Source organism: Myiozetetes cayanensis, unplaced genomic scaffold (assembly GCF_022539395.1).
Source record: "Myiozetetes cayanensis isolate MyiCay16 unplaced genomic scaffold, myiCay2020 scf1, whole genome shotgun sequence".
Taxonomy (NCBI): domain Eukaryota; kingdom Metazoa; phylum Chordata; class Aves; order Passeriformes; family Tyrannidae; genus Myiozetetes; species Myiozetetes cayanensis.
In genome coordinates, this window is record NW_026086604.1 from 11,994,527 (window position 1) to 12,016,646 (window position 22,120).

General features: G+C 36.9%; 1 protein-coding gene across 3 annotated transcripts in view; it reads left to right on the forward strand.

Moving 5' to 3' along the window:
* TAF2 (TATA-box binding protein associated factor 2) overlaps window positions 1–16,497 on the forward strand; it is a 63,290-nt gene extending 46,793 nt beyond the window's left edge. For 2 of the 3 annotated variants that reach the window (XM_050320588.1, XM_050320517.1), the window contains exons 22-26: window positions 333–442; window positions 2,819–3,048; window positions 5,693–5,845; window positions 6,259–6,364; window positions 15,478–16,497. In XM_050320588.1, coding sequence (XP_050176545.1) covers window positions 333–442; window positions 2,819–3,048; window positions 5,693–5,845; window positions 6,259–6,364; window positions 15,478–15,743 — 865 coding nt within the window. In that variant the 3' untranslated portion in view covers window positions 15,744–16,497. The remainder of the gene's footprint in view (window positions 1–332; window positions 443–2,818; window positions 3,049–5,692; window positions 5,846–6,258; window positions 6,365–15,477) is intronic. The other variant, XM_050320668.1, reaches the window with a different exon arrangement.
* The last annotated feature ends 5,623 nt before the right edge of the window (window positions 16,498–22,120 follow it).

Consider the following 22,120-nt stretch of genomic DNA (forward strand, 5'->3'; position numbering starts at 1 on the left):
CTTCTTTGTAATTACCAAGTCAGTGTGCAAGAAAAGATCATTACTAAACAGAAGAGCATAATGTAGCCTACAACAGTTAACAGTTGTGTCTAATAACATCCTGCTGCTTTGCACCTTACTTTTATTTTTAAGTTATATTGCTGATGGTAAATCTGTGTCAGTGCATATTGTGGACAGAAGGAAGAGCTAAATGCATAAAACATTGATTAAAAATTTGGAAGAAATCCTGTAGTTGAATAAGTTTGTGAGAATATTTCAAACTGAATAGACTTGGTATTCTTAATGTATTTCTTTTGGTTTTAATAGAAATTGGTTTTTTCTATTTCTTTAAGGCATAAGATTTTGGATATGCTGACTAAGAATCCACCTTTTACCAAGAACATGGAGTCCCCTTTATGTAATGAAGCTTTGGTAGATCAACTTTGGAAACTGATGAATTCAGGTTGGGGTTTTTTGGTTGTTTTGTTGTTTTGGATTTTTGTGGTAAGGTCTTTTGGAATAAGTGTTAAAGACATGCTTCAGAATATGGCAAGAGCTCTCTTAGTTTCAGTAGTTAGAAAGTGAAAATTTAGTCTCAGAGGTTAAATATCACGTATGTACTTCCAGAACATTCTTATTGACACAGGGTACTAAACCTTGTTTTTCATTCTTTTGTCTGCTGATGCAGTGTGCTTGGATGTACTCCTGCACAGAATGATTCTTTTAATCAGATGTTCAAAGCAAATGTGTCCTGAAATAATGGTGTCTGTGTTACCTTTTTCTATGTAGTTTGCTTTAGATTAGATGGTCTTTCTTTGTCCTCTTTTACTAAACTCTTAGAGAACACGAGAGGATAGCATTGGTATAGCTAATTTAAATGAGATTTTTAGAAGTGCACTATAAACTAAGACTCAATTTGCCTTGTATAATTAGGAAACATCTTAATGAGAGAAAGGCTTGCATCTTTACCATTGACGTGTTTTTTGTTACTGAAGCAGTTCTATCCAGTCCTGACAAATTGACCTTTAACATCTGGCACATTACTACATAGATTACATATAAACATTTATATAGCTTTTTTTATGTCCTTGAAGGCTTTCTGTTTTCTGTGTGTCATTATTTTTAGTGTTTAAAAGTTTACAGCTACACTCCAGGGAGAGTGAAGTGGGGAGACTACTAGCAGTTCAGTTTCATAGGATTTGCCAAGTGTCAGGCACAGAAAATAAACAATTTTGATGTTCCCATCAGAGAGTTTGTTTTTGCTTTTTCGTGAGAGAAGAGTGTGTGCAGTGTTACAGCCATTACCTCTTTTTGCAAGTAACAAATAGGGTATACTTTCTTAGTATGAATTCATGGGGCTTTAAACACTTCAATTTCTGTACCTCAAGATGATGTAATGTTTCAATTTATTTTATGTAAGGGATAACTGTAGCATTCCAGGGTGCCTTGAAAAAAAAAAACACTTGTTAATCTGTGACAAGTTAGTAGCCAGGTTTCAAGCTACATGATTCTAGAAGCCTGAGTTGTTTTTATTTAACATAAACACATGCAATAGAAAGAAGGCTCTGGTTGATATATGTAATCTTTTCTTTTTTTCTATGTTAATCTGCATTAAATTGATACTGCTTACAAGTGCCAAAGATTGCAAAGAAATTCATTGACCATTTCTATTTAAGCTTAGCTGTTCCACTGGAGAAGGAAAGAGATTCATCATGTCATTTTAAATGTAGTAAAGAAACTAAGCAAATTATTTGTTGTTAAGGTATGACAGTAGTTTTTAAATTAATATTTGTGAATGCGTCATTCTCTGGGAGTATTTCAGTGTTATAAATGTCCAGATTAATATTCAAATTACTCTCATTTGTAACTGAGTAAGTATAACTGGTAATTTGTAACTGGTAAGGATAAGCTAAGCTTACTCAACACAGTTTAGCCTCATAAAACTACTATTTACAGGGATAGATCTTGTAATTTTATTTTGTGCTAAGTCTTACACAGCCACATTAACATGGCAGTTGGCACATCTGTGTCTTGTTTACCAGATATAGCTCAATTCCTCCTGGGGAACAATATGTTCAATAAACTTGCAATCACTTAAGACTGGGCTGAGTTAACACCAGAATCACTGTATTTGCAGCGTTGCACCAGATGTTACATGTCCTTCTGTTGTGATTGGTGCCAAACGTGCTTTGACTATCTGTGTATGATGATATAAAAGCAGTACACAGTTTGCAGTGGAAAATAATAAAAAAACCCCAAAGCATTGCTTTGTGCAGTAAGAATACATGTCTCCAGTATAAATAAAAATTAAAATACTGGGTATCCAGTGAAGTACATGACATGGTAGTGATATCAAAAAACGTGCTTCTGCATTTCTCTGTCATTGCAGTTTCCAGAGGGTGTAGATCTCAGCCATGCTTACAGTTTCTGCTGTATTTCATGGAATACATAAGCAAATGCAACCAAATCCATTGATACAAGAAGCCAGTGTGGTAATAAAATGGTCTATTTAATTGTCCAATAGAAAAACTTAAGGCACAACTTGAAAAATAAATTCTTATGGGTGTAGTTATTTTTCTTTTATTTTTCATTATGTTATTATAGCACTTCCCAGACTTGTTCTACTAAACATGTCTGACTTATAACCCAAGCAACTTAAAGCCTTCCTTTTAAACAGGATGTGGCAGGTGAGTTAGAGCCAAGAAGCAGGAATAATGAAGTGTATCTTAAGCACAGAAAATGTCATGCTTTGGTAGCCCCAGATCACTTAAACTGTTTTATTTATGGAAAAGCAGAAGATTGTATCTCTGTATTAACAACAATCTCTTTGGGATTTTAGGAACTTCACATGACTGGAGATTACGATGTGGTGCTGTGGACCTCTATTTCACACTTTTTGGCCTCAGCAGACCTTCTTGTTTACCGTTACCAGAGCTTGGGCTTGTTCTTAATCTGAAGGAAAAGAAGGCTGTACTTAATCCAACGATTATCCCTGAATCAGTTGCAAATAATCAGGAACCTGTGAATAGTACTAACAATCATGGACAGTCAGTAGGATTTCAGAACACCGTAAGCACAAACCACCACTTCCCATCAGCTGCCTCCAAGTCCTTGCTTTGGTTGCTGATTTAATTTTGTACTGTGTTCAAGCTTCTCATGCTTTACCTAAGCTGCCTTTTTATCTTATATCTTTTTATATTTATTCTATCCACTTGAAAAGCTGGCATATACCATCTTTTTTCACATTTTAAAACTTTTTTGCATAGCATATACAAGCTTTTTACTTGATTTTTTTTCTAGTTTCATCATTTCTGTTCTTTACAAGACTTTACTTTTTGTGTATTGCTTATGAGACATGAAGTGCTTCACAGAAATGTTTGATGCTGTAATGAAAACTTTTTTTATTAGACCAGGAATATTTATTATAGGCAAGTTATGCAATTTTCCAAAACAAAACCATTTATCAGTAAATTTATTACATCTTAAAATACATAGATAAACTGGTTTTTAAGCAACTTTAAGAGATGTGAAAGTTGGAACTTTAATAAATTGAACGCATTTGAATCTGACTGCTCAGTACTGTGCTCTGAAGGACTTGTAACAATTTCTGAAACATGGCATACATTCAACTTGATATCTTTCTGGATCTGGAGTATTCAGTCCTAACACATAATACATTGTGCAGTTGCAAAATAGATTTTATAAGCAATTAAGTTCATTCTTTCCTTAAGAATAACTGCCAGTGCTGCAAGATGGAGTATTGTTGTTGGACATATTTAATTATGAGGGGAAAAAAATCAACAGACATGGAAATAATGAGTGATTTTTCTTAACAGTTTCAAAAATTGCATTTGATTGAAACTGTTCAGGGATAGATCCTGAAAGAGAATGTGAACATGTGATTAGCATGTCTGGAACTCTTTCCATTCCTTTGAATGGGATAGTTTACTGTTACTTTATCAGTCCCATAGTTAATGTCTAAATAGTTTTTATTGAAAAGTATACTGAGAGTACTAATTAACAGCACCCTGCAGGCCCTTTCCAGCAGGGGGAGAAAATGCTGGTAGAGTCAGATATCATTAGAGCTCTCCTGCATATTTACAGAACACAGAGTAAGTCCTAATTTGCTATGCATAATCTTTAGAATTAAATAGCAGGAGGCATTTTGTTGGCAGATTTTTAGACTGCAGTTCAGTGAACACCCAAACTTTTTTTGGAGCCAGACTATCAAAGGATTTCCTCTTAACTCTTCTTTTCCTATACTGTTCTCTCCTTTGTGCTGGCATAGTAGCTGTTGCTGCATAGTGAGCTGGATCAGGGGAGGATCTGGTTGAGCAGTACCTTTTTATGAACAGATATTTCAGGTTCCTGGTCTGGTTCATCACGTAGTTATAAAAGTGCTTGTGGCACCCCAGGACAAAACCATGTGAGGAAGAGGCTGTTTCTTTTAGCAGCAGTACTGGCTTGGACTAGTGTAAAATATAACTCTAGTATGAGCCTCAATTTACACTTCATCCCTCGTATCTTCTCCTGTGCCTCACCTCCATTCCCCTACCCCTTACTTTAAGTTTACTGTTCCCACTGTAACAGCCCCAAAATTCAGGGAACTGATTTTCCTTGTTAAAACGAAAATCACAAACAAAGACTTCCTCTCATAGCAGACAAAGTTTGTCCAAAATGTTTCACCATAGCAGTGTATTGGCCTAAATAATAGCAAAGAAAAGAAGGAAATATGTATTTGAGGGGGAAAAAAAGAATAAATAGGTGATAGAATTTATCAGCTTAACTAGATTCTTTAGACGTAATCTGAGAGCATAAATGTGTTAAAGTCAGTATTGATAGCCTTGTGATGCTGAATTTGCTGAGAGTGGTAAAAGTTACCTGCTCCATAAAATAGAATTTGAGTTGTTCAGGGCAAGGGTTTGTGGGCCTAGAGTGCCCTTTGTAGGATAGAGGAAGAGCAGTTCAGTGGAGGAGCATATGCTCTTGAGAGTCTGTGATATATATGCCTTTTATCTAGGTTGTAGTGAGCTTTTAATATGTTCACTTCTGTGGATACTTTATTTTCCCTTCTGTATTTTGTGTATTGGACTTGTTGGAATACCTGTCTCCTGTTTCCATGACTATATCTATAACTTAGTAGGCTCTTCTATTTTTCTATTTTTTTACCTTGATATTTTTTATAATCTAAGCAGTAATTACAAAATAATTCTTTTTAATAAATATTGTTGTAAAATAAAAAAAAAAACTATAAGTACACATTATGATTTGTACTCAGTAAAGTAAGAGTTAGCTTTTATAACTAACTAAAAGAAGATTTAGCTAAATCCCATGAGTAGATCAGAGGCTGTCATAGTTTTTCAACTGAGATTTGGCGTAAGGAGAGTCCACGAGGCACAGATTTATAGAAAGGCTATTCAGAGGCAGCAAATGTTGTTGCACACCAACAGTACCATGATTGTGAGAAGCAACAGAAAAGATGCCAATGCTAGATATGCAGAGGGAGCAGGGATAGAAGTAAAGAGAAACTAGTTTGTAGGAGTGCTTGGCACAAATCCATACAGGGTTTTAGAAAATACTTTTTGCCAGTACTACAGGGAAAACTTTGTTCAAATCACCCATTTTACTCAGAAGATTTTTCAGCTATCAGGTCTCTTTCTCTGAAACATGGATCTTGCTATCTTCTAATTTTGGTCTTTTAATGCTGCTTCAGGAGGATGATCATCTTATTAAGGAAACAGCATCCAGCATTTCTGGTCATCAGCAGGGGGTGAAGAGGAAGGCTGATATGCCACTCGGGTCTCCATTGGAGCCAGGGCAAATACTAGAGAAGAATGAAGACAGTAAAGTCAAACTCAAAATCAGAGTAAGAAATGGAAATTCAACTTGCACAATATGTAGGGTGTTCAGAATAACAGCAGTGGCGTCTGCTGACTTCCCTTGAAGCTGTGTTCAAACAAAAGACATGCTGTGTATGTGTGTACAGCAGCTGTTACGCTTACTTTGGCAAAATCATTTCCTATCAGATTCTTTATTGGCTGGATAGAACTAAAGTTGACAGATAATGCTCTTGTTCACACAGCTTCACAGTAAATTAGAAAGAAGAAAACTCACTGACCCTTTTTACCTTTATTGAATTATTATTCCTTTGCAGTGGTAGATATCACTTCCTTTCCCTCTCACCCCCAGTTTACCTCAAAAATTAAATATTTTAAGTTCTATTTAGTGATGTTTTTATGAGTTATTAGCATCTGCTTATTTTTTTTCCTGGTATCTTAGTTCTCAAACTCTCAAGAGGAGGAGGAAATTGATATGGACACAGTTCATGACAGCCAAGCCTTTATTTACCATCATTTGAATATGCTGGAGAGACCATCCACACCAGGTACGAGTAACTTTATCGACAAAATTATTTTATGGTTTTTTAACTATTTCAGTTGTGGAGTGGTTTTTGCTGCTCCTTATTTCTATACATATGGTGTTGGTAAGTGTTAAATATTATCAAAATTCCAGGAAGTGTATAAAGAACATTTCTTTACCTTCCAGCATATGTATAGATAACTGTATACGTGTGTATTTTCTCACATATCTAAGTAAGACAAGTATATATCATGCTTATAAAAGTGAAAAGCTAAGGAATGAATAAAAGAACACAAAGTTGAAGTAGAACCCCATATGCAATTAGATAAAACTTCTTTTGCCATTGGTGTCTTTTTTAAAAAGTAATAATTTTGGAGATTAAAAAAAATAGCAAGACTCTTCAGGTAAAAAAATCTCAAATATTAATGATTTATGATTTAACATTAGCAGTTAAAAAACATACAAGCCTCAAATATACTTAAAAAGGCTTTTCAAAGTTGAAAAGATGGCATCTATGAGTAAAATGGTTTCATTTCCAGCTCTTCCTTTCTTTTACTACATCTTAGTATCTTTTTTCATAGAATACTTGACAAAATTATTATCAAAGCATCGTGATTCTTAGAAACCTTAAGGCAGGCTGAACTTCACCGATGAACTTTCACCTTCTTTACTTATCTGTCAGTAGAAATGAAATTCTGTGGGCAGTCTCATTTTCTCAAAATATTTTAGCCACCTTTCTAAAGTTTAGTTCTAAAATGTTTCAGTGGAGCTGAGGTAATGTGATGATGTACCAAGCATTCTGAGAGATCTTCAGTACAGATCAGAGCAAGGTTTTAGAGTTGCAGTACTGCACTGTGTAAAAGTGAAGTTTTTGGCTTTAGAATTCAGCATAATTACCCTGTTCCCTGATTTTCTGTTTTTATCCAGTGAGTGCCTAATGTAAAACAGAAGTAGACCTTAGCAGCAGGATGTGGGGTGTTGGTTCCATCCTGAGGGCCCTAAGTTCTAAGCTATGCTGACAGGTGACCTCATCTGCTTTCTCTGTGACCTGGCAATTTAGTGGCCCCATTTAAGAGAAGGGCTTGGTGGATGCTCCTGCTCTGAGAATCCTGCTGAGGCTGGTGCCTTAGTGGTTGCCAGCAGTGTGGAATCTGTAGGCTTATGTTCCTTTAGGGCCTAGGACTTAACATTTTTCCTTCCTTGGCAGATGCTCCAACCACTACGGGGGTTTGGTTGTTTCTTTTTTTTTTTTTTTTAAATACAGGTAACTGTTGTCACTGCTCAGCTAAGCAATTAAGTTCATGTGGGGACATTAAAACACAGGGAGGTCGGGTTTCTGTATTCCAGATGGCGTCCAGTTAATGACATGTGCCTGTACAGCCGGCTCCACCAGGATGGCTTCGCTGTTACAGATGTAGAGTAGCAAAACTCACAACTTTTTGCCAGATTTCAACAGAGTAAGGGGGCAGGCTGCATATAGGTTGCTCTCATGAACTTAGGAGCCTATATCTGCACAACCTTTACTTTGAACCTCAGAGCTGCTTTGAATTTTGTTCTCAGTGCTATGGTCAACCATCACAGTTTCTGTTACGGCAGAGAATGACGCATCCAGAGCAAGCAACTGCAAAGCTGATCCACTGAGGATTAGTATTTATAACTCTTACATGATATTTTGCAACAATTTTTTTACTAGATTTACACATTCTACGGAATATCAAGTCATAAACAAAACTCTGCCAAAGGCTTCACAAACAGGACTTACGGGACTCTTTGTATGCCAGCTCTGTGCTCCAGGACTGTTGCAGATTAAGTTTGCACTAGAGGTCAGAAAGGGTAAAGTCTGACCAAGAGTCAGAGTAAATGGCCAGTTGACTGCTGCTTTTGTAGACCTACAGCAGACAAAAGCTACTTCAAGTTTCACTTGTGTGCTGAATGACCTTCTCACCTCTGCTGTTTAGATATTCAGCACACTGGAATACATTTTCTTTCCTAGATAATAAATGAGACAAATTCCGGCTTTTGCAACAGAATTCATTTAAGCTTTGAAAAGAATTATTTTGAAACACTTCAGTTTATTTTATTCTTTGTTTTTTTTGTTTGGATAGTTAGAAACAGTTCCACTTCACATAATCTTTGCTTCTAAAATTTCACCTTTGCTTCTAAAATTTTTATTCATGCCATTTTTCTTAGAAGCAGAGATGTATGATTTTCAGACTGAATAAATAAAGATAGTTCAATCTTTAGGAAATGGTATACTTCTGAGGAGAAACAGATGGGAAAAAATAAAAGTATACATAAATAATTTTTTTCACATATATAGGAGTGTTTTGTTTTACAAGGGAGTTGCAGATAATGTTTCCTGAGGGCCTTTGAGGTTTTGCAGCAATGACGGAGGGTGGGTGCAATTCAGTGAGTGATTATTGTGAAATAGATTGACAACAGGTTCAGAAATGGTCTCAGTATCTTAGTAAATCTGTAAGATGTTGTATCTGCCTCAGTTCTGTGACTCGTACTTGGAAGGAGTGAGCTCTTAGTCCTTCTGCAGTTTTCCTCCCACAGCTGTGGGTTATGTCCCCACATGTCACATGAAGTGTTAGGTCATCAGCCAAACACAGCCTGTGAACAGCAGCTGCCAGGAGGAAGTTCATGCTGGGTCTGAGTCCTGCTATATCTGTGGTTTTTTGTTGGGTTGTTGTTTTGGGTTTTTTTACTCCCCACAGCACCCTAAATGATAATTTGGATTTGTTCAAGTTGATGTAACGCCTGTAAAGCCAGGATAATATTGTTTTCCCGTAAAAGTTTGTGGGTTTTTTTTAATGCATGCTTCTGCCTATGGATGTGAAAAGTTAGGATTGAGACAATAAAGAACTCTTGTAATACAACTCTTGGTGCATTACAGGTTTTAGTGATGTAATTACAGCACCTTTCCTGGTTCATATAGAAAATAAATGTTTTAAATCCTACTAAAGCATCCTGACTGTGATAATAGAACTGTGGACTCTGGTAGTTATAAGGGAATCTAAGCATTTTTTCAAGAAATTATTAAAACAAACAAAACATCAGTTGTGAACTGTCTGAAGAAGCTATTGTGCTGATTACTCATCTGCCCTAAGGACTAGAAGCTTGGTAGCCTCCTTTGAGCCTCCAGAGCTGTGCAAGGTCATGTTTCTAATGTGAGAACAGATTTTTTTTTTGCTACTAAGTCATCAAGAATAGTAGGAATGCTCCCTATTCTTAAATCCTAAGATCAAAAGAATTTCAAGATCAGATTTTGTGTAAGCAGCAGATTTAAACTCTCAGACTGTAAGGTGACTTGTCATGTGTTGTTGACTTCAGTGAAATCAGATAAAGATACACTTCTTTACTTCAATATTTCACTAATTTGAAAGTACAGTACATCAGAATTAACCTTTAAAAGGTTTTGCTGTATCTGTCAGTGGCTATTGGTTGACCTGGTCTTTTCTGCTTCCAGAATAAATGCTTGGCTACAGTCTGCACGATCTGCCAGTGAAGTTACATGTCATTATGGCTCATCACTGATAAACACTTTATAATTAGACTTTCCTAACTAGTTTTGATGGATTGAAAGTTGACAAAAAGCAGTATCCAATGTTCTCTTTGTGCATTGGCAGTCCTTTTTCTGATCACATTCAGAGGCTGTGGGCTTCAAGGACACATCCTGAGCATTCAGACTCAGATCAAACAAATTCTTTGGCCATTCTGTTAATACTTTTGTAGTTTTCCAGGATAATCAAATTGGAAATTTCCGCTGCTGACCTTGTAGGTTGCTCTGTTTACTATGTAGATGTACATGAAACTTTGGAGGTCTAGGCCACACACATACATGTTGATTGGATTGTGGGTTTGTTTATCGCAGTTACTGTCTACACTTTCAGGAAATGATGATTTATCTGGACTGACTCTTTTCTGGAACAGTTGAAACTGGACGTACTGCACATGCTGCAGTAAAATTAGGGGTAAAGTACTGTAGTTATTACATTTAACGAGTACATTTCCAACAGCAGATCTGAGCCTGGGGTGCCAGTCACTGCATTTTGAATGTGGATGCAGCAGTAAATAGAAATGCAGTAGTAAATAGAAATCCAGTCTGAACTGTGTAGGAAGCCCCGTCCTGCAGCTCTGCAGTTCCCCAAGTTAGCTGTAAGCACACCAGTTCATCAAAGTTCAACCATTAGTGGTTCTCTGCCAAAAAGGGCTATGGAGACATCAGCACACAGACGAATATATCAATGAACACTTCTTGGATATGAGGGCACCACTGACAATGATGAATTTTTGCTTTACTGTCTAAGGAGGTTACAGCTATTCTGTTAGAATACCTTTTAATAACACATAATATTAGTACAGTATCTGTTTTATAGTAGCCCTTACACATATGTTGACTTTATTACCCAAGATATAACTGTTTCCAGAATGGTAGCTCATAGGCTCTGAGGTTCTGTAGATAATTTTGCTTCACTGAAATGGTGTGTATTAATTGTACACTTCACAATGAAGGGTGTTTTCCAGTGCTTTATCCTAAAGTAAAGAAAGCAGCTTTAATAGAAACACAAGCACTGCAGATAGTGACAGCGTAAGTGAGAATTGCATCAGTGCATGGCTGCAGTGTGTCAACTACATGATTTAATAAAAGCAACATAATATTGTAGCTGTGACTGTCTCTGAAAAAACAACTGATCACTCTGAAACCCAGAAGATGGATAAGGATAGCAAATTTTCAAGTGGACTATCTGAAACTGTTAGAGGCATAGAGTATTCTGAATTGGCTTGCTGATTTAAGTGTTCTTTTTTTCTAAAATAGGGATTTCACTAGAATTATTACAATATTAAAGTAAATGTAGTAAAAATAACACCACAGTTAAGCTATTATTTTAATGTAAGTACAAGGCAATATAGTTGTTAAATGAAAGTCAAATGAAGAAATTAATAAAGTGATTACCAGTTAAAAGTATATTTTAGTTAAATCACCAGCTTGCCTATTCAATACTTTAGGTATACCTTTGGTACATGTATAAGGAATTGTCTGTCTGGTTATAGATCCCACTAAAAAATGAAATCAAATGAATCTGTAGAGTGGAAGTAGTTAAAATGTTTATGTTGGAGCCAAACTATGTGATTTGCTTAGCACATCCTCGGAAGACTTCTGGGTGTTGTTGTTTTTTTTTAACTAGACCCTTACTTCTTACCCTCAAAATTTAAAGTTTCTCCCATGGACCTTAAAAGAGCACTCTCCTAGAAAGAAAATTGATATCTTTTTCAGAGATGTATAATTTGAAAATTCGGCTGCTTTAGACAAATTACAAGACACATTCTGGAAACTTGAAATCATTTATGCTTGGTAACTTTTTCTTTGTGCTTTGTTGATGATTTAACAGATGCATAAACACAGCATGAAATTAAAAAACAGTGTGTCTTGGATGTTTCCAGGGTAACGCTTACAAGAAAAGAAAAATAAGGAAAAGCAGGATAATTTTGAATAGTTTTTATGATTTTTTCCATTCTTTAAGTGTTGTCTCTTGAGAGAAAATTCTAGCCAGAGCTGCAATTCAACTACTAGGCAAAGGGAGTGCATTATCTTTCTCGTTGGTAAGCTTTCTTTGAGTTCTGGGAGGGGCACATAAGTGTTTGTGTGCTTGTGCTCATGTCCTTTCTTCCCAGAGCTGGTTGGTGTCAAGTTCAGGCACCAGCCCGTCCTCAGCCAAAACACTGGACCTGTGGGCTCAGCCTTTGCTATGATTTGTGAACTTGGTTTCTCCCTCTCTGACGTTCGAATAAATCCGGGTGCAAATGGGGTTGTTTCAAACAAGGTCATTTCAATTTGTAAAAATCCTGTATAAGCTGTTTTACATTGACTGTCCATGCAAAGAAACAGAGGCTGTAAGTATGTGGTGTCCCACCCTCTTTACACAGCATGAGAAACATAGGAGAGACTGTATGAAAGATCTTATGAAAGCTTACTGGCATGTTAAAGCCTCAAGTTACATTTTTTCAAGTTTTTAAGGTTCAATAACAAAATAAGAGTAAATCGGTAAAACACTCTATCCAACAATATACTTCAATGTTAATGCACCCATAAGTCTTAAGAAGAGAAGAAACTTACTTAAATAATTGAACAGGATGTTGTAATTATCTAACAGCAATTTGTATTATGACAGAAAATGTTACTTTAAAACTTACCAGGGTCTAAATCCCTTTTATTCTAAAACTAAGATAAGAGATCTGTGTTCTCATATTTTATTCTCTCTCACAACGTCCACAGCATTTGTACTGGTCCCTGTGACAAATTGTACACAAATTTCTGATCTTTGTGCTATTGGATTGTCATTAATCCTGTCTAATTTTAAACACCTACCCAGCTAGCTGGAACACCACAAAGCCAATAATTACACTGGAATCTCCACATCCTAAACAGAAGGAGATCCAAGTGGATAGACACATGTATGTGCATTTTCTTCCAAGGAATGCTACTAACCACTTCAGAAGCAAGCTCCTGTGCTCACCCTCCACTTATTGTGTGTTTCTGTGATTTGAGAAACCCAGGTTCCAGTCCTGCTCCCTGTGCCAGGAAGAAATGGGTTCCCTGAAGGGAGTGCTCTGTGCCTCCTTGCAAAAGTCCTGCTGCTCCTGTTGATATAAGGATGATAATATTGCCCTGTAAAGCAACTTCTGTTTAGCCTTGATTTCCTTAACTATGTTCGGCATGCTCCTGACATGAGCTTTAAGTAGATGCTAATTAAAAGGAAGAAAAAAAAGTGATCTGCAGTTTTAACAGTGAATTTTATGGATACAATTCTGTAACATTTTCTATAGAGCTTTTATATGTCTGTCCATTTTAACACACAACCAAGTTCAGTAGTTTGTGCTCAATCTCTTGGAGTCATCATCCAGGATCAGAATATTTGATTCCTGGTTTCAAAGCACTCTTTAACAGTAGGGGGAGGTTTTCCAGGTAGCTGTTATTTTTGCATTTTAAAAAACCCAACAGATTAGAGTCATCATTGACCTCTGTGAAGAAATTGTATGTATACTCAGTGCTGGCTCAATAGAAGTAGATTTTTGTAATGACATTCTTTCATTTCTTACTGACATCTGTGCCATATTACCAGTATTGACTGTCTGATTACCAGTTACTGACTTAAGTGTCAGTAACCCTTGAGTTGCAGTTGGATCCCATTTCTCCCCTTCCCAAAGAATTTCCTGCCTCTCCAGGTGGTCACCACCACTCCTTCAGTCCTGTTGGCTTGAACTACAGTTGAATTTGCTCCGTATCTTACTCCAGTCAATTGTGTTTAACTGCTTTAAGTAATATTTTTTTTAATGTTTAAAAATAAGTCACCTGAAAAAAGTAACAAGTTGATAATACAGACTGTTACCTTAGCAGAGCTGGTAGTTCAGTAAACTGCAGGAAACTTGCACAAGTTGCAGGTCATGCAACAGAGTCAGGAGGGTCCGTTTGGTTGCGTCTTCCATCTTCCATCTTCCTCCATATTCACTAGTGCTTGACATTCTGCTACATCATCCCTGCAGACTTAGGCCACTGTCCTTTTACCAGTTCTATTGGGTTAAACTTTTTAAAGCTTAGAGGCTTAGCTTTGGTTTGAGGTTCTTACAAATGTAGTGTCTGGACTTACACGTTTATTTTCCATATAAAAATAACTCCACAGTTTGGAACTAATGTGGCTGTGAAGTTTGAAGAGTTTTTGTCATGTGTGTGGGTTTTTTCTTTTAAGTTGACTTGGTTTTGCCTTGTGTATTTTAATGTATCTTGTGCCTGTGGCTTGACAACACGTGAGAATGTTTTCTGTATTTTGCATGATCTTTTGTACATTTTCTGTGGATGAACACCGACCGATGTTCTTCAGGCTCTTTGCCATGACCTTTATTTCTGCCTTACTAGGAGCTCTGCTTGTGTCACTGTCACAGTTTACCTTTAACTACTGTAGTCCATTTTAATGGTGTCAAATACTGCCTGCTTTGGTTTTCTGAGGTACAGCCTCCACCCTTTCCTTTTCTAGTGGCTTGAGTCAGATATGCCCCTTTTCCCACCATTTTGTGTTCTGTTTCATAGCTACTTTTGCATCCTTGCAGCTGAGAAATAAAGTTCTCTTGACTAGAAGCTGATTGCTTTACATGAATGAGCTCAGGTTACAGAGATAGGTTTAGATACAGGTAGGAATTCCTTAAAAGAAAAAATATAATTGCAAATAGTTACACTGTGAAGCAGTCTTGTATCTTTTTCCATCAAATGCTGTATACTTGCACGCTGTCTGCGTTGTCAAAAAAGTTGAATTCAACAAGTAGAAGTTGGAATCGCTGTGTATATCTTTGCATTGATGACATGAGCTTACTGCTGCAGAGTTTTCGGATTAAATAAGAATTAAAGCTTTTTTAAATACTTGTATATTAGAGATTTTAAGTTTATAGGAAACTATTGTACTCTAGACTCCTTCATCACCTCAGCATAATTTTATTTTGCACCATATTCACGTCTTGTGGTTAAGACCAAACATTTTTCTAGAAAGACATAATTTTGCTGTTTTAGAATTCAAGCAATAGAGATGTCACCATGTCCCATAGTAAGTCACTGATTATCCTCACTGTAAAAACATTTTGTGTGTCTATTCTGACTTCTAAATACTTCATACAAATGTAGAGTTTGTTTTTTCCAGACATATTTAAAAACAAACAAACAATACCCAGAACAGCTGTACCAACTAGAAACTTTCCTATAGATGTGCTTGATTAAATCAATCCTTAATGTTTTGGGTAAGGCTAAAAAGAAATTGTTCTCAGTACTTGTTTGTCATACAAAGGTTATCAGGAAGCTTATATAACTTGGGAGTTTCTTAGCTCTTTACAGTTCCTAATTGTCTGGGATACTTTTATGCTGTTGAGGAAGGAAGGACTATCTCTGTAAAAATTGTCAGCAGTACAGGAACTTAAATGGCACGTTCAGAGCCTTCAAAACCAGAAAGCTAATGGTACAAGTATCATAACAGATCTTGTGTTAGCATGTTTAAATGATAATGTAGGCTTTATCTAATAATTCAGAATTTCTTAGCTTTGGAAACAGTGCAAGTTAAACATTTACTAATCCCACTATATCCATTCCTTTAGGTAAAGAACAATCTTCGGGAGAGATAAACATGCACCCTGTCTCAGCAGCTCCACTCTCTGTGTTTAGTAAAGAATCAAACTCCTCAAAACACAGCGATCACCACCACCATCACCACCATGAGCACAAGAAAAAGAAGAAGAAACACAAGCATAAGCATAAGCATAAACATAAACATGATACTAAAGAAAAGGAGAAGGATCCCTTTGCTTTCTCTAACAGTCCAGCCAGTGCACGATCAGTCCGTTCCCCGTCACTTTCAGACTGATATCGGTGGCTTCTCTGGAGTTCAACTTGCAATATTCTTGGAGTACTTAGAAGGATGTATATAACTATAGCTTCTATCTTTTTTTATGGAACTAAGAATAAGTGAATTGCCTTAGCAATTCAGAACCTCTGCCACCTTTGAAGCCTTCTATTTGCATATGTGGTTGTTGAAATCTGATTCAAAAAATATGGTTTATGATTCTGACTCATTTTGTATTTCACTGTTCTCCACACCTCCCACTCTTTTTTCCATTTTAAACAAAGAAAATGGCTCTTTATGTAAGGGCCCCATGTCCACTGGCAACCCCCTGCACATCACGCTGACCATGTGTATTGCCAGAATCAATTATGGTTTAATCCTTTGAAGAATGTTAGAGGCAGAGTATGTTTTAAGCCGAAGCCAATTGCCAGGCCTTTGGTGACGGGCTGTTTCCAGAGCAGTATTGTATGACCTCCTCAGAAGACAGGGATTTTCTGTAGTCTTCAGCTGAGCTGTTTCTTGCTTTAACCATTGCAAAGTAATGTCAGACTTTTAAAAGAACAGTATATATAACATTTGCATTTTTCAGATTAATAAAACTCTTGAAAAATCCCAAGCTGCTTTTAAGCTGATGGTATTTATTATGGACATGAGCCTTTGAATATGATGAAGTTCTGCAATTGTTTTTGGAATTTTAGCAAAATGCATAATGCATGTTTTGTCCTGTAATCAGGCTTTTAAAAACCCAATAAAGTTTACAAATTATTTTCACAGAGGCAGAATTTTTTCTTCAAGCTTGACATTCGAATATACTTTTGAAAGATGGTTTTGCTAAAATTTAAAAATAATTTTGAAAAGCTTAAAAATTAAAATACTGAAAAATACATATTTCTTCCTGCTGAGGGGTGGTTTACTTGGAAGCATTCTATATGGTCAGCTCATGAATCCACTGGAGAAATACATCAGTAGATTAAACTAGGTCTGGGATTTGAAATGATGAAATGGTGAAATTTAAATTTTTTTAACTGTGTTTTATGCAGTGTACTATTTACACCTAGGAAATGTTTTATTTAAAAAATTAATTTTTTAGATGTTTTAACAATAGAGAAAAATAACTGCCACTTTTAATCTGTTTCCTTTATATGTATGTAGAAGTTACCTGTAGAATAAGAACATGATAGGCTCAGGTATTTTGTAATATGTATATACTTATTTTATTATTCAGACACCACATCCCTTTAATAATGCATGGATAGTTGTGCTAATTGTTGCACTTGGACACGTGTTAAGGGATGTTTGGGCTGGATTCAGACATGATGGCAGCCTCTCCCCATCTGCTGCTGTGCCATGTCCAGGGAAGCCCACTTTTTGTTTCCTCCTGGCAACCACTGCAAGCTTAGGTGAGCTAAAGGTGCGAGAGGAAACCCAAGCACTGTAGAACGAGGTACTGAGCCTGTTGTGGGCAGCTCAGCATAGCACCCCTGGTGAGGCAGCGAGTGGTCATGTGAGCACCGTGAACTGTGAATCACAGGCAGAGTCTGGGAGGCTGCAGTAACAGCTCGATGGAAATACTTTGAGGTATTTTTCCCTTGGCTAAGGAGTGATGTATCACAGTGCCAAGGGTGTTTGTGGGAGACCTGGGCTAATAAGCAATGAAAGCTGGCATTGTTTAGGAGAGTGACGGCAGATGCATTTATGTTTTAAAAATGAGGTCATGGATAATTTAGGCTGGTGTAGTTTCTACTTTTGGAGACATCGATATACACTCTGAGGCTGAGGGAAAATGTATTGTTCAGTGATACAGGCACAGAACTGAGGCAGAACTGTAACGTGAGAATCAAGGATTGTCAAGGAATTCTGCCATCATATATTCTGCTTTATGGCTTTAAGTGAACTATTGGATATATGCTATGGAAATATGGCAAGGATACTGCCAATAGAAAATTGGAACTGGGGGGAAATCTAAAAAAGCTTTTTCCAGTGCAGTTTCTGAGGTTATGTCATGTTCCTGGTTCAAAATATTGGTTCAAATACATTAATGTGATGGAATACAAAGTTTGAGGTCTGCAGGTGGCGCAACATGGAGAGGCAATGTTCACAAGCTGATAGATGTGCTCAGAAGTCAGAATAATTCAGCAGATTGCACAGGTGATTCAACAGCAGCAAACTGAAATTCAGTACAAATGAATGTGAAATACTGAACTCCAGGGAAAATGAAGTGCCTGAAAGCAGACCTTTCCCCCATCTTGTAAGAGATGCAGTGAGAAAAAAATAGCATCTGGTCGCACACAGGTGAGCAGTTTGATATTACTGCAAAAGTAAAACTCATTTAAGGATTAAGAGGAATTTTTTTTGTGTAAGAGTTGAAAATAATTATTATATCAAGCACCAGTGATTGAGGGCAAGATATTTTAAGAAATAGGTGGGCAAATGGAAGGAAGATAACATTGTGTATAAGAAAATAAATAAAGGGAACTGAGTATTCCTGGTCTAGAATAAAAGAAGACCAAGGAAGGAACTCGCCCTTCTCATACCTAAAATATTGCTACAATGAAAAATGTTTATCAATTGTTCTTGATCCTGTGGGAAGGGAGGGATTAGCTTTATTCACAAGGAAAAATATTTTTATTGAATGTTGAGGTGAAAAACATTCTAACACGCACCTAATGATGATGTGAAAACTCATTTCTTGTAGGCTTTTAAGCAGCAGATTGTCTGGAGGGGATGTTTATGGGATGCTTCACCCTGCCACAGTGCAGGGTGGTTTCTTTGTCAGTGAAGTTTCTGCGGTGACTCCCTGGACGTGCCCGGCCCTTGTGGAAGGTTTTGAAAGTGGAGGTCTTTGCCTGCCAAAGATCTCACCGATGGCAGGTTAGCCTGGGCTTCTCTTCTGATGAAAAATTGATGACTATTTCAAAGTTACAACCTGACACTGATTCGAGTTAAAACTTGGTATTTGGACAGTGGATTAAGCTCTTTATCCTCTTCACCTTCGTTGCCTGTAACCTGTGCAGTTGCTTTTGGTCTGGGTTCTGATTTTTGGTTAAAACTTCTGCTTTATATATTCACTCAACTTTAAACACAAGGAAAAGTATTGTGTTTAAGTGGTGTATTAACTAAATACTGGAAGAATGTACATTTCACGCATAAAGTAGAAATTAATGTTGTTGAAAATGCACAAAGCAGTCAAAGTCTGGAGAATTTATTTTGGTATCTCAACTTTTAACCTGAATTCATTCATTATGTTCAATATAAACATTATAATACACATAAGTGTAGGGCAAATATGTAATATTAAAATATCTGTATGCATTTTTAATGCAGACTTTTCCTTTATCTTGGGTTTTTTCTTTATTTCTCAGTACAATTATAGGATAAAATGTCCACAAATCAACTACTGGATCTCTTAGATTTGTAGGCATTGCTTCATTTTCCAATGACAATATAGCTTTTCTTCTTAGGTGTCCCAATAAGCACATGTTTCAGCTTTTGTCAGTCAGTACTAGGCCTTGTCCCAGTGCCGTGGAGGGAGGGACAGCAGGACGCAACTTTGTTGAGTTCTTGGGTGAGCTCATAACATCTTTCTGTCATAAACTGTCCTGTCCCCTAAAGCACTCCAGCTGGCATTAGGACTCGTATCATTGATAACAAGGTGTCTTACAACTGTTTAGCTTTTGGGGATAGAAAAGCTGTTTAGTTTTAGTTGATTTCATATTCATAGAAATATGATAATTATTGTAAATTCCAATATATTTTTAGTCTTTATTTTCAGTTCCTTATGATAATTTATTCACAGAAACTTAAGAACCCAGTTTTTAATGGAGCATCAGTATTACACAGGGGCTCTTAAAATACACAAGGTAAGTAGAAGTGCTTTTGATGAGATTTAATTACTTCTGTGTGTTTACATTTTTATATAGGCATTAAAATATATATTCTTAAAATATATGTTTACTTCCTGATTTTATAATTTTAAATGGCAATGAGTATTTGCATATGAAATAAGTCATGGCAGCTAGGTCTGCATTATTCCAAAGTCATCTGATACTATAAATACAGTTTTTCTAAACACATTTCCAAGGTTTTCTTTTATTATTATTCTTTTTGTCTTGATAAATCTACAGTGTTAGCTCTGTAGCAATCTTTGTTGATGTAGATGAGTCAGGATTTCATTTGAAAGACTCTTGTATTTTGTTGAAAAATACTTCAGCTGGTATGGTGCTTAGGATGTGGTCACCATCATAAAGTGACAGAACAACTGAAAGCATATTTACCTGGATTTTCTTAATTTCTGAGTGAAAGTGAATTGGTGTGGGTATGTTTTAGGCTGATCTAGCAGCTTGTCTCTGCTGCAGCAAGCAGCTGTTTTTCCCCCAGCAGCTCCTGACCACATAGTCCCACGTAGGATTATTTTGCTGACTGGGATCTTCTGTGGCCCAATACAGCTCTCTAACCTGTGAATAAAATTGGGGTAATTCTTGCAGCATTAGGGATCGGAAACTTTTGGGCAGTTTGAGTAGGCAGCAAGGCTGATGCCCAGCTTGTGGAGCCAAGGGTGGAGTGGGAAGAGGGAGGGAGGGAGGCATGAGTGGGAACAAAACCCTCTTTGGCAGCAGCAGCCGATTCATTTGGCTCGGCTGCTCCTTGTGACTTTGCTCCGAGAAAACAATACAATAGGGAGAATTGAAGTTTTCACATCTGTGCCTCTTTGGGAGTCTTAATTTTGTTGTGAATTGGTTGAGTGATTGTTTTGATTCAGATTCATTTTGGAAATTTTGAAGAGCTGGAGTGAGATGAACTTATGTGACTGGCAGTTTTTTCTTTCTTGTTTTAAAAGAAAAATGGTTTCAACCATAAAGGACAAAAGAAACTCACTTCAAAAATTACCCAAATGTCATTTCAGGTTAAATAGAGTTTTGTGAATTATTTTTAGTCTTTTTTAATTTATTACTGTTATTCTTGTTTGTTATATTTTACTTTTATCCACAGAATTCAGTTTCACAAGGGTGTTAATACAAAGCATTTAATTCTGAAAATGCATTTTTCCTTTTCTGAATGTTCCTGTATTGTATAAATAAATCGTACTATAAAGTCTAAGTAAAAGCTATTTGAATTCATGTCAGTAACCCTGTTTGTCGTGGGAGCTGGAACCCTCGTGCCAGGCCTTGGGGTGTCTGCCTGGGTGTGGCTTCCCCGGGGGACCCAACAGAACACTGAGAGCATGGAAAGGAGCCGTGGTTTTCCTTCAGCACCCAGCTACAGCTTGTGTGGAGGCAGTCATGGACCTGTTTTGTCTTACACATCTGGCTCTGCTGAACTTCTAGTAACTTATTTTGCTAAATCTTTCAAGTTTTAAATGCCTTAAACTTTGGCACTATACAGAAGTCTTTGGTCTTTCCATGGCTCATCTCCCACACAGGAGCTGAACTGAAGTGTAAGGGGAAGAAGGTTTCTTAGACATTTTGGAACTTTTTGAGTACAGCTTTTCAAGCTGATATGGCAGTCATGGAAGTTACTGACAATGCATTATTGTTTTGCTAGTTTTAGTCACTTAATTCCTAATTTTTCTGTAGAGTGAAAAACTAGACATAGGGAGGAAAGAAGAGGAGGGACTGGGATGGTCACTTGGAGAGATTAAAGGTATCACATCAGCTCTTGTCACTCACCTTCCTAAGGCAGTCTCTGCTGCTTTTAGTTATTATGGAGCTGTCTCTGTCTTCACTTGTTTTCCTCTACTATTTCTTTACCTCCAAGTCTTCTTCCAGTTTGTAGATGTCCAAGCTTCAAGGAAGACAAATCACTCAAAGACATCCACTAAAGCAGAGGGTTTAAGCTGCTTACGAGCAGATTGATACCCCACTTGAGGTTTGAGGCTCTTGTCATGGTCTTTCATGGTCTCTTCCCATCTCTGTAGCCAGCAGGCTGCTACAGCTTCATTTTCTGCTCTCTGACAACCAGGTACAGACATTGTCACCTATGGACATTTTACAGTTCCAGAGCCTGTGCAAACATCTTTCTTGTGTTTGGAGCAGTTTGTATAAAAAATATTTCCACATCTCAAATGTCATTTTACAGTGTTGGAATTCATATGTTTGTTATTGAGTACTTGTTTTCAAAATTTCAAAATACTGAACACTTTCTGTTGCTTTTGAGAGTCAGATTTTTACAAAGAGACATTTGTTTTTGTAGCACTGAAAATCTTCCAGGTGCTCAATAAAACACTCAGCACTTACAAACTAGGGCAAGACACAGAGGAGGAGAGAGAACAAAGCCTTTTCTCTACATATCTTCTTGGAAGAGAAATGCAATTATGCTGTAGAAGAACTGATAAAGGACTTCAAGGAATTGCTTATTGACTACTGCTATGATGAAGAGATCTGAAAACCTCAGAGTAAAAT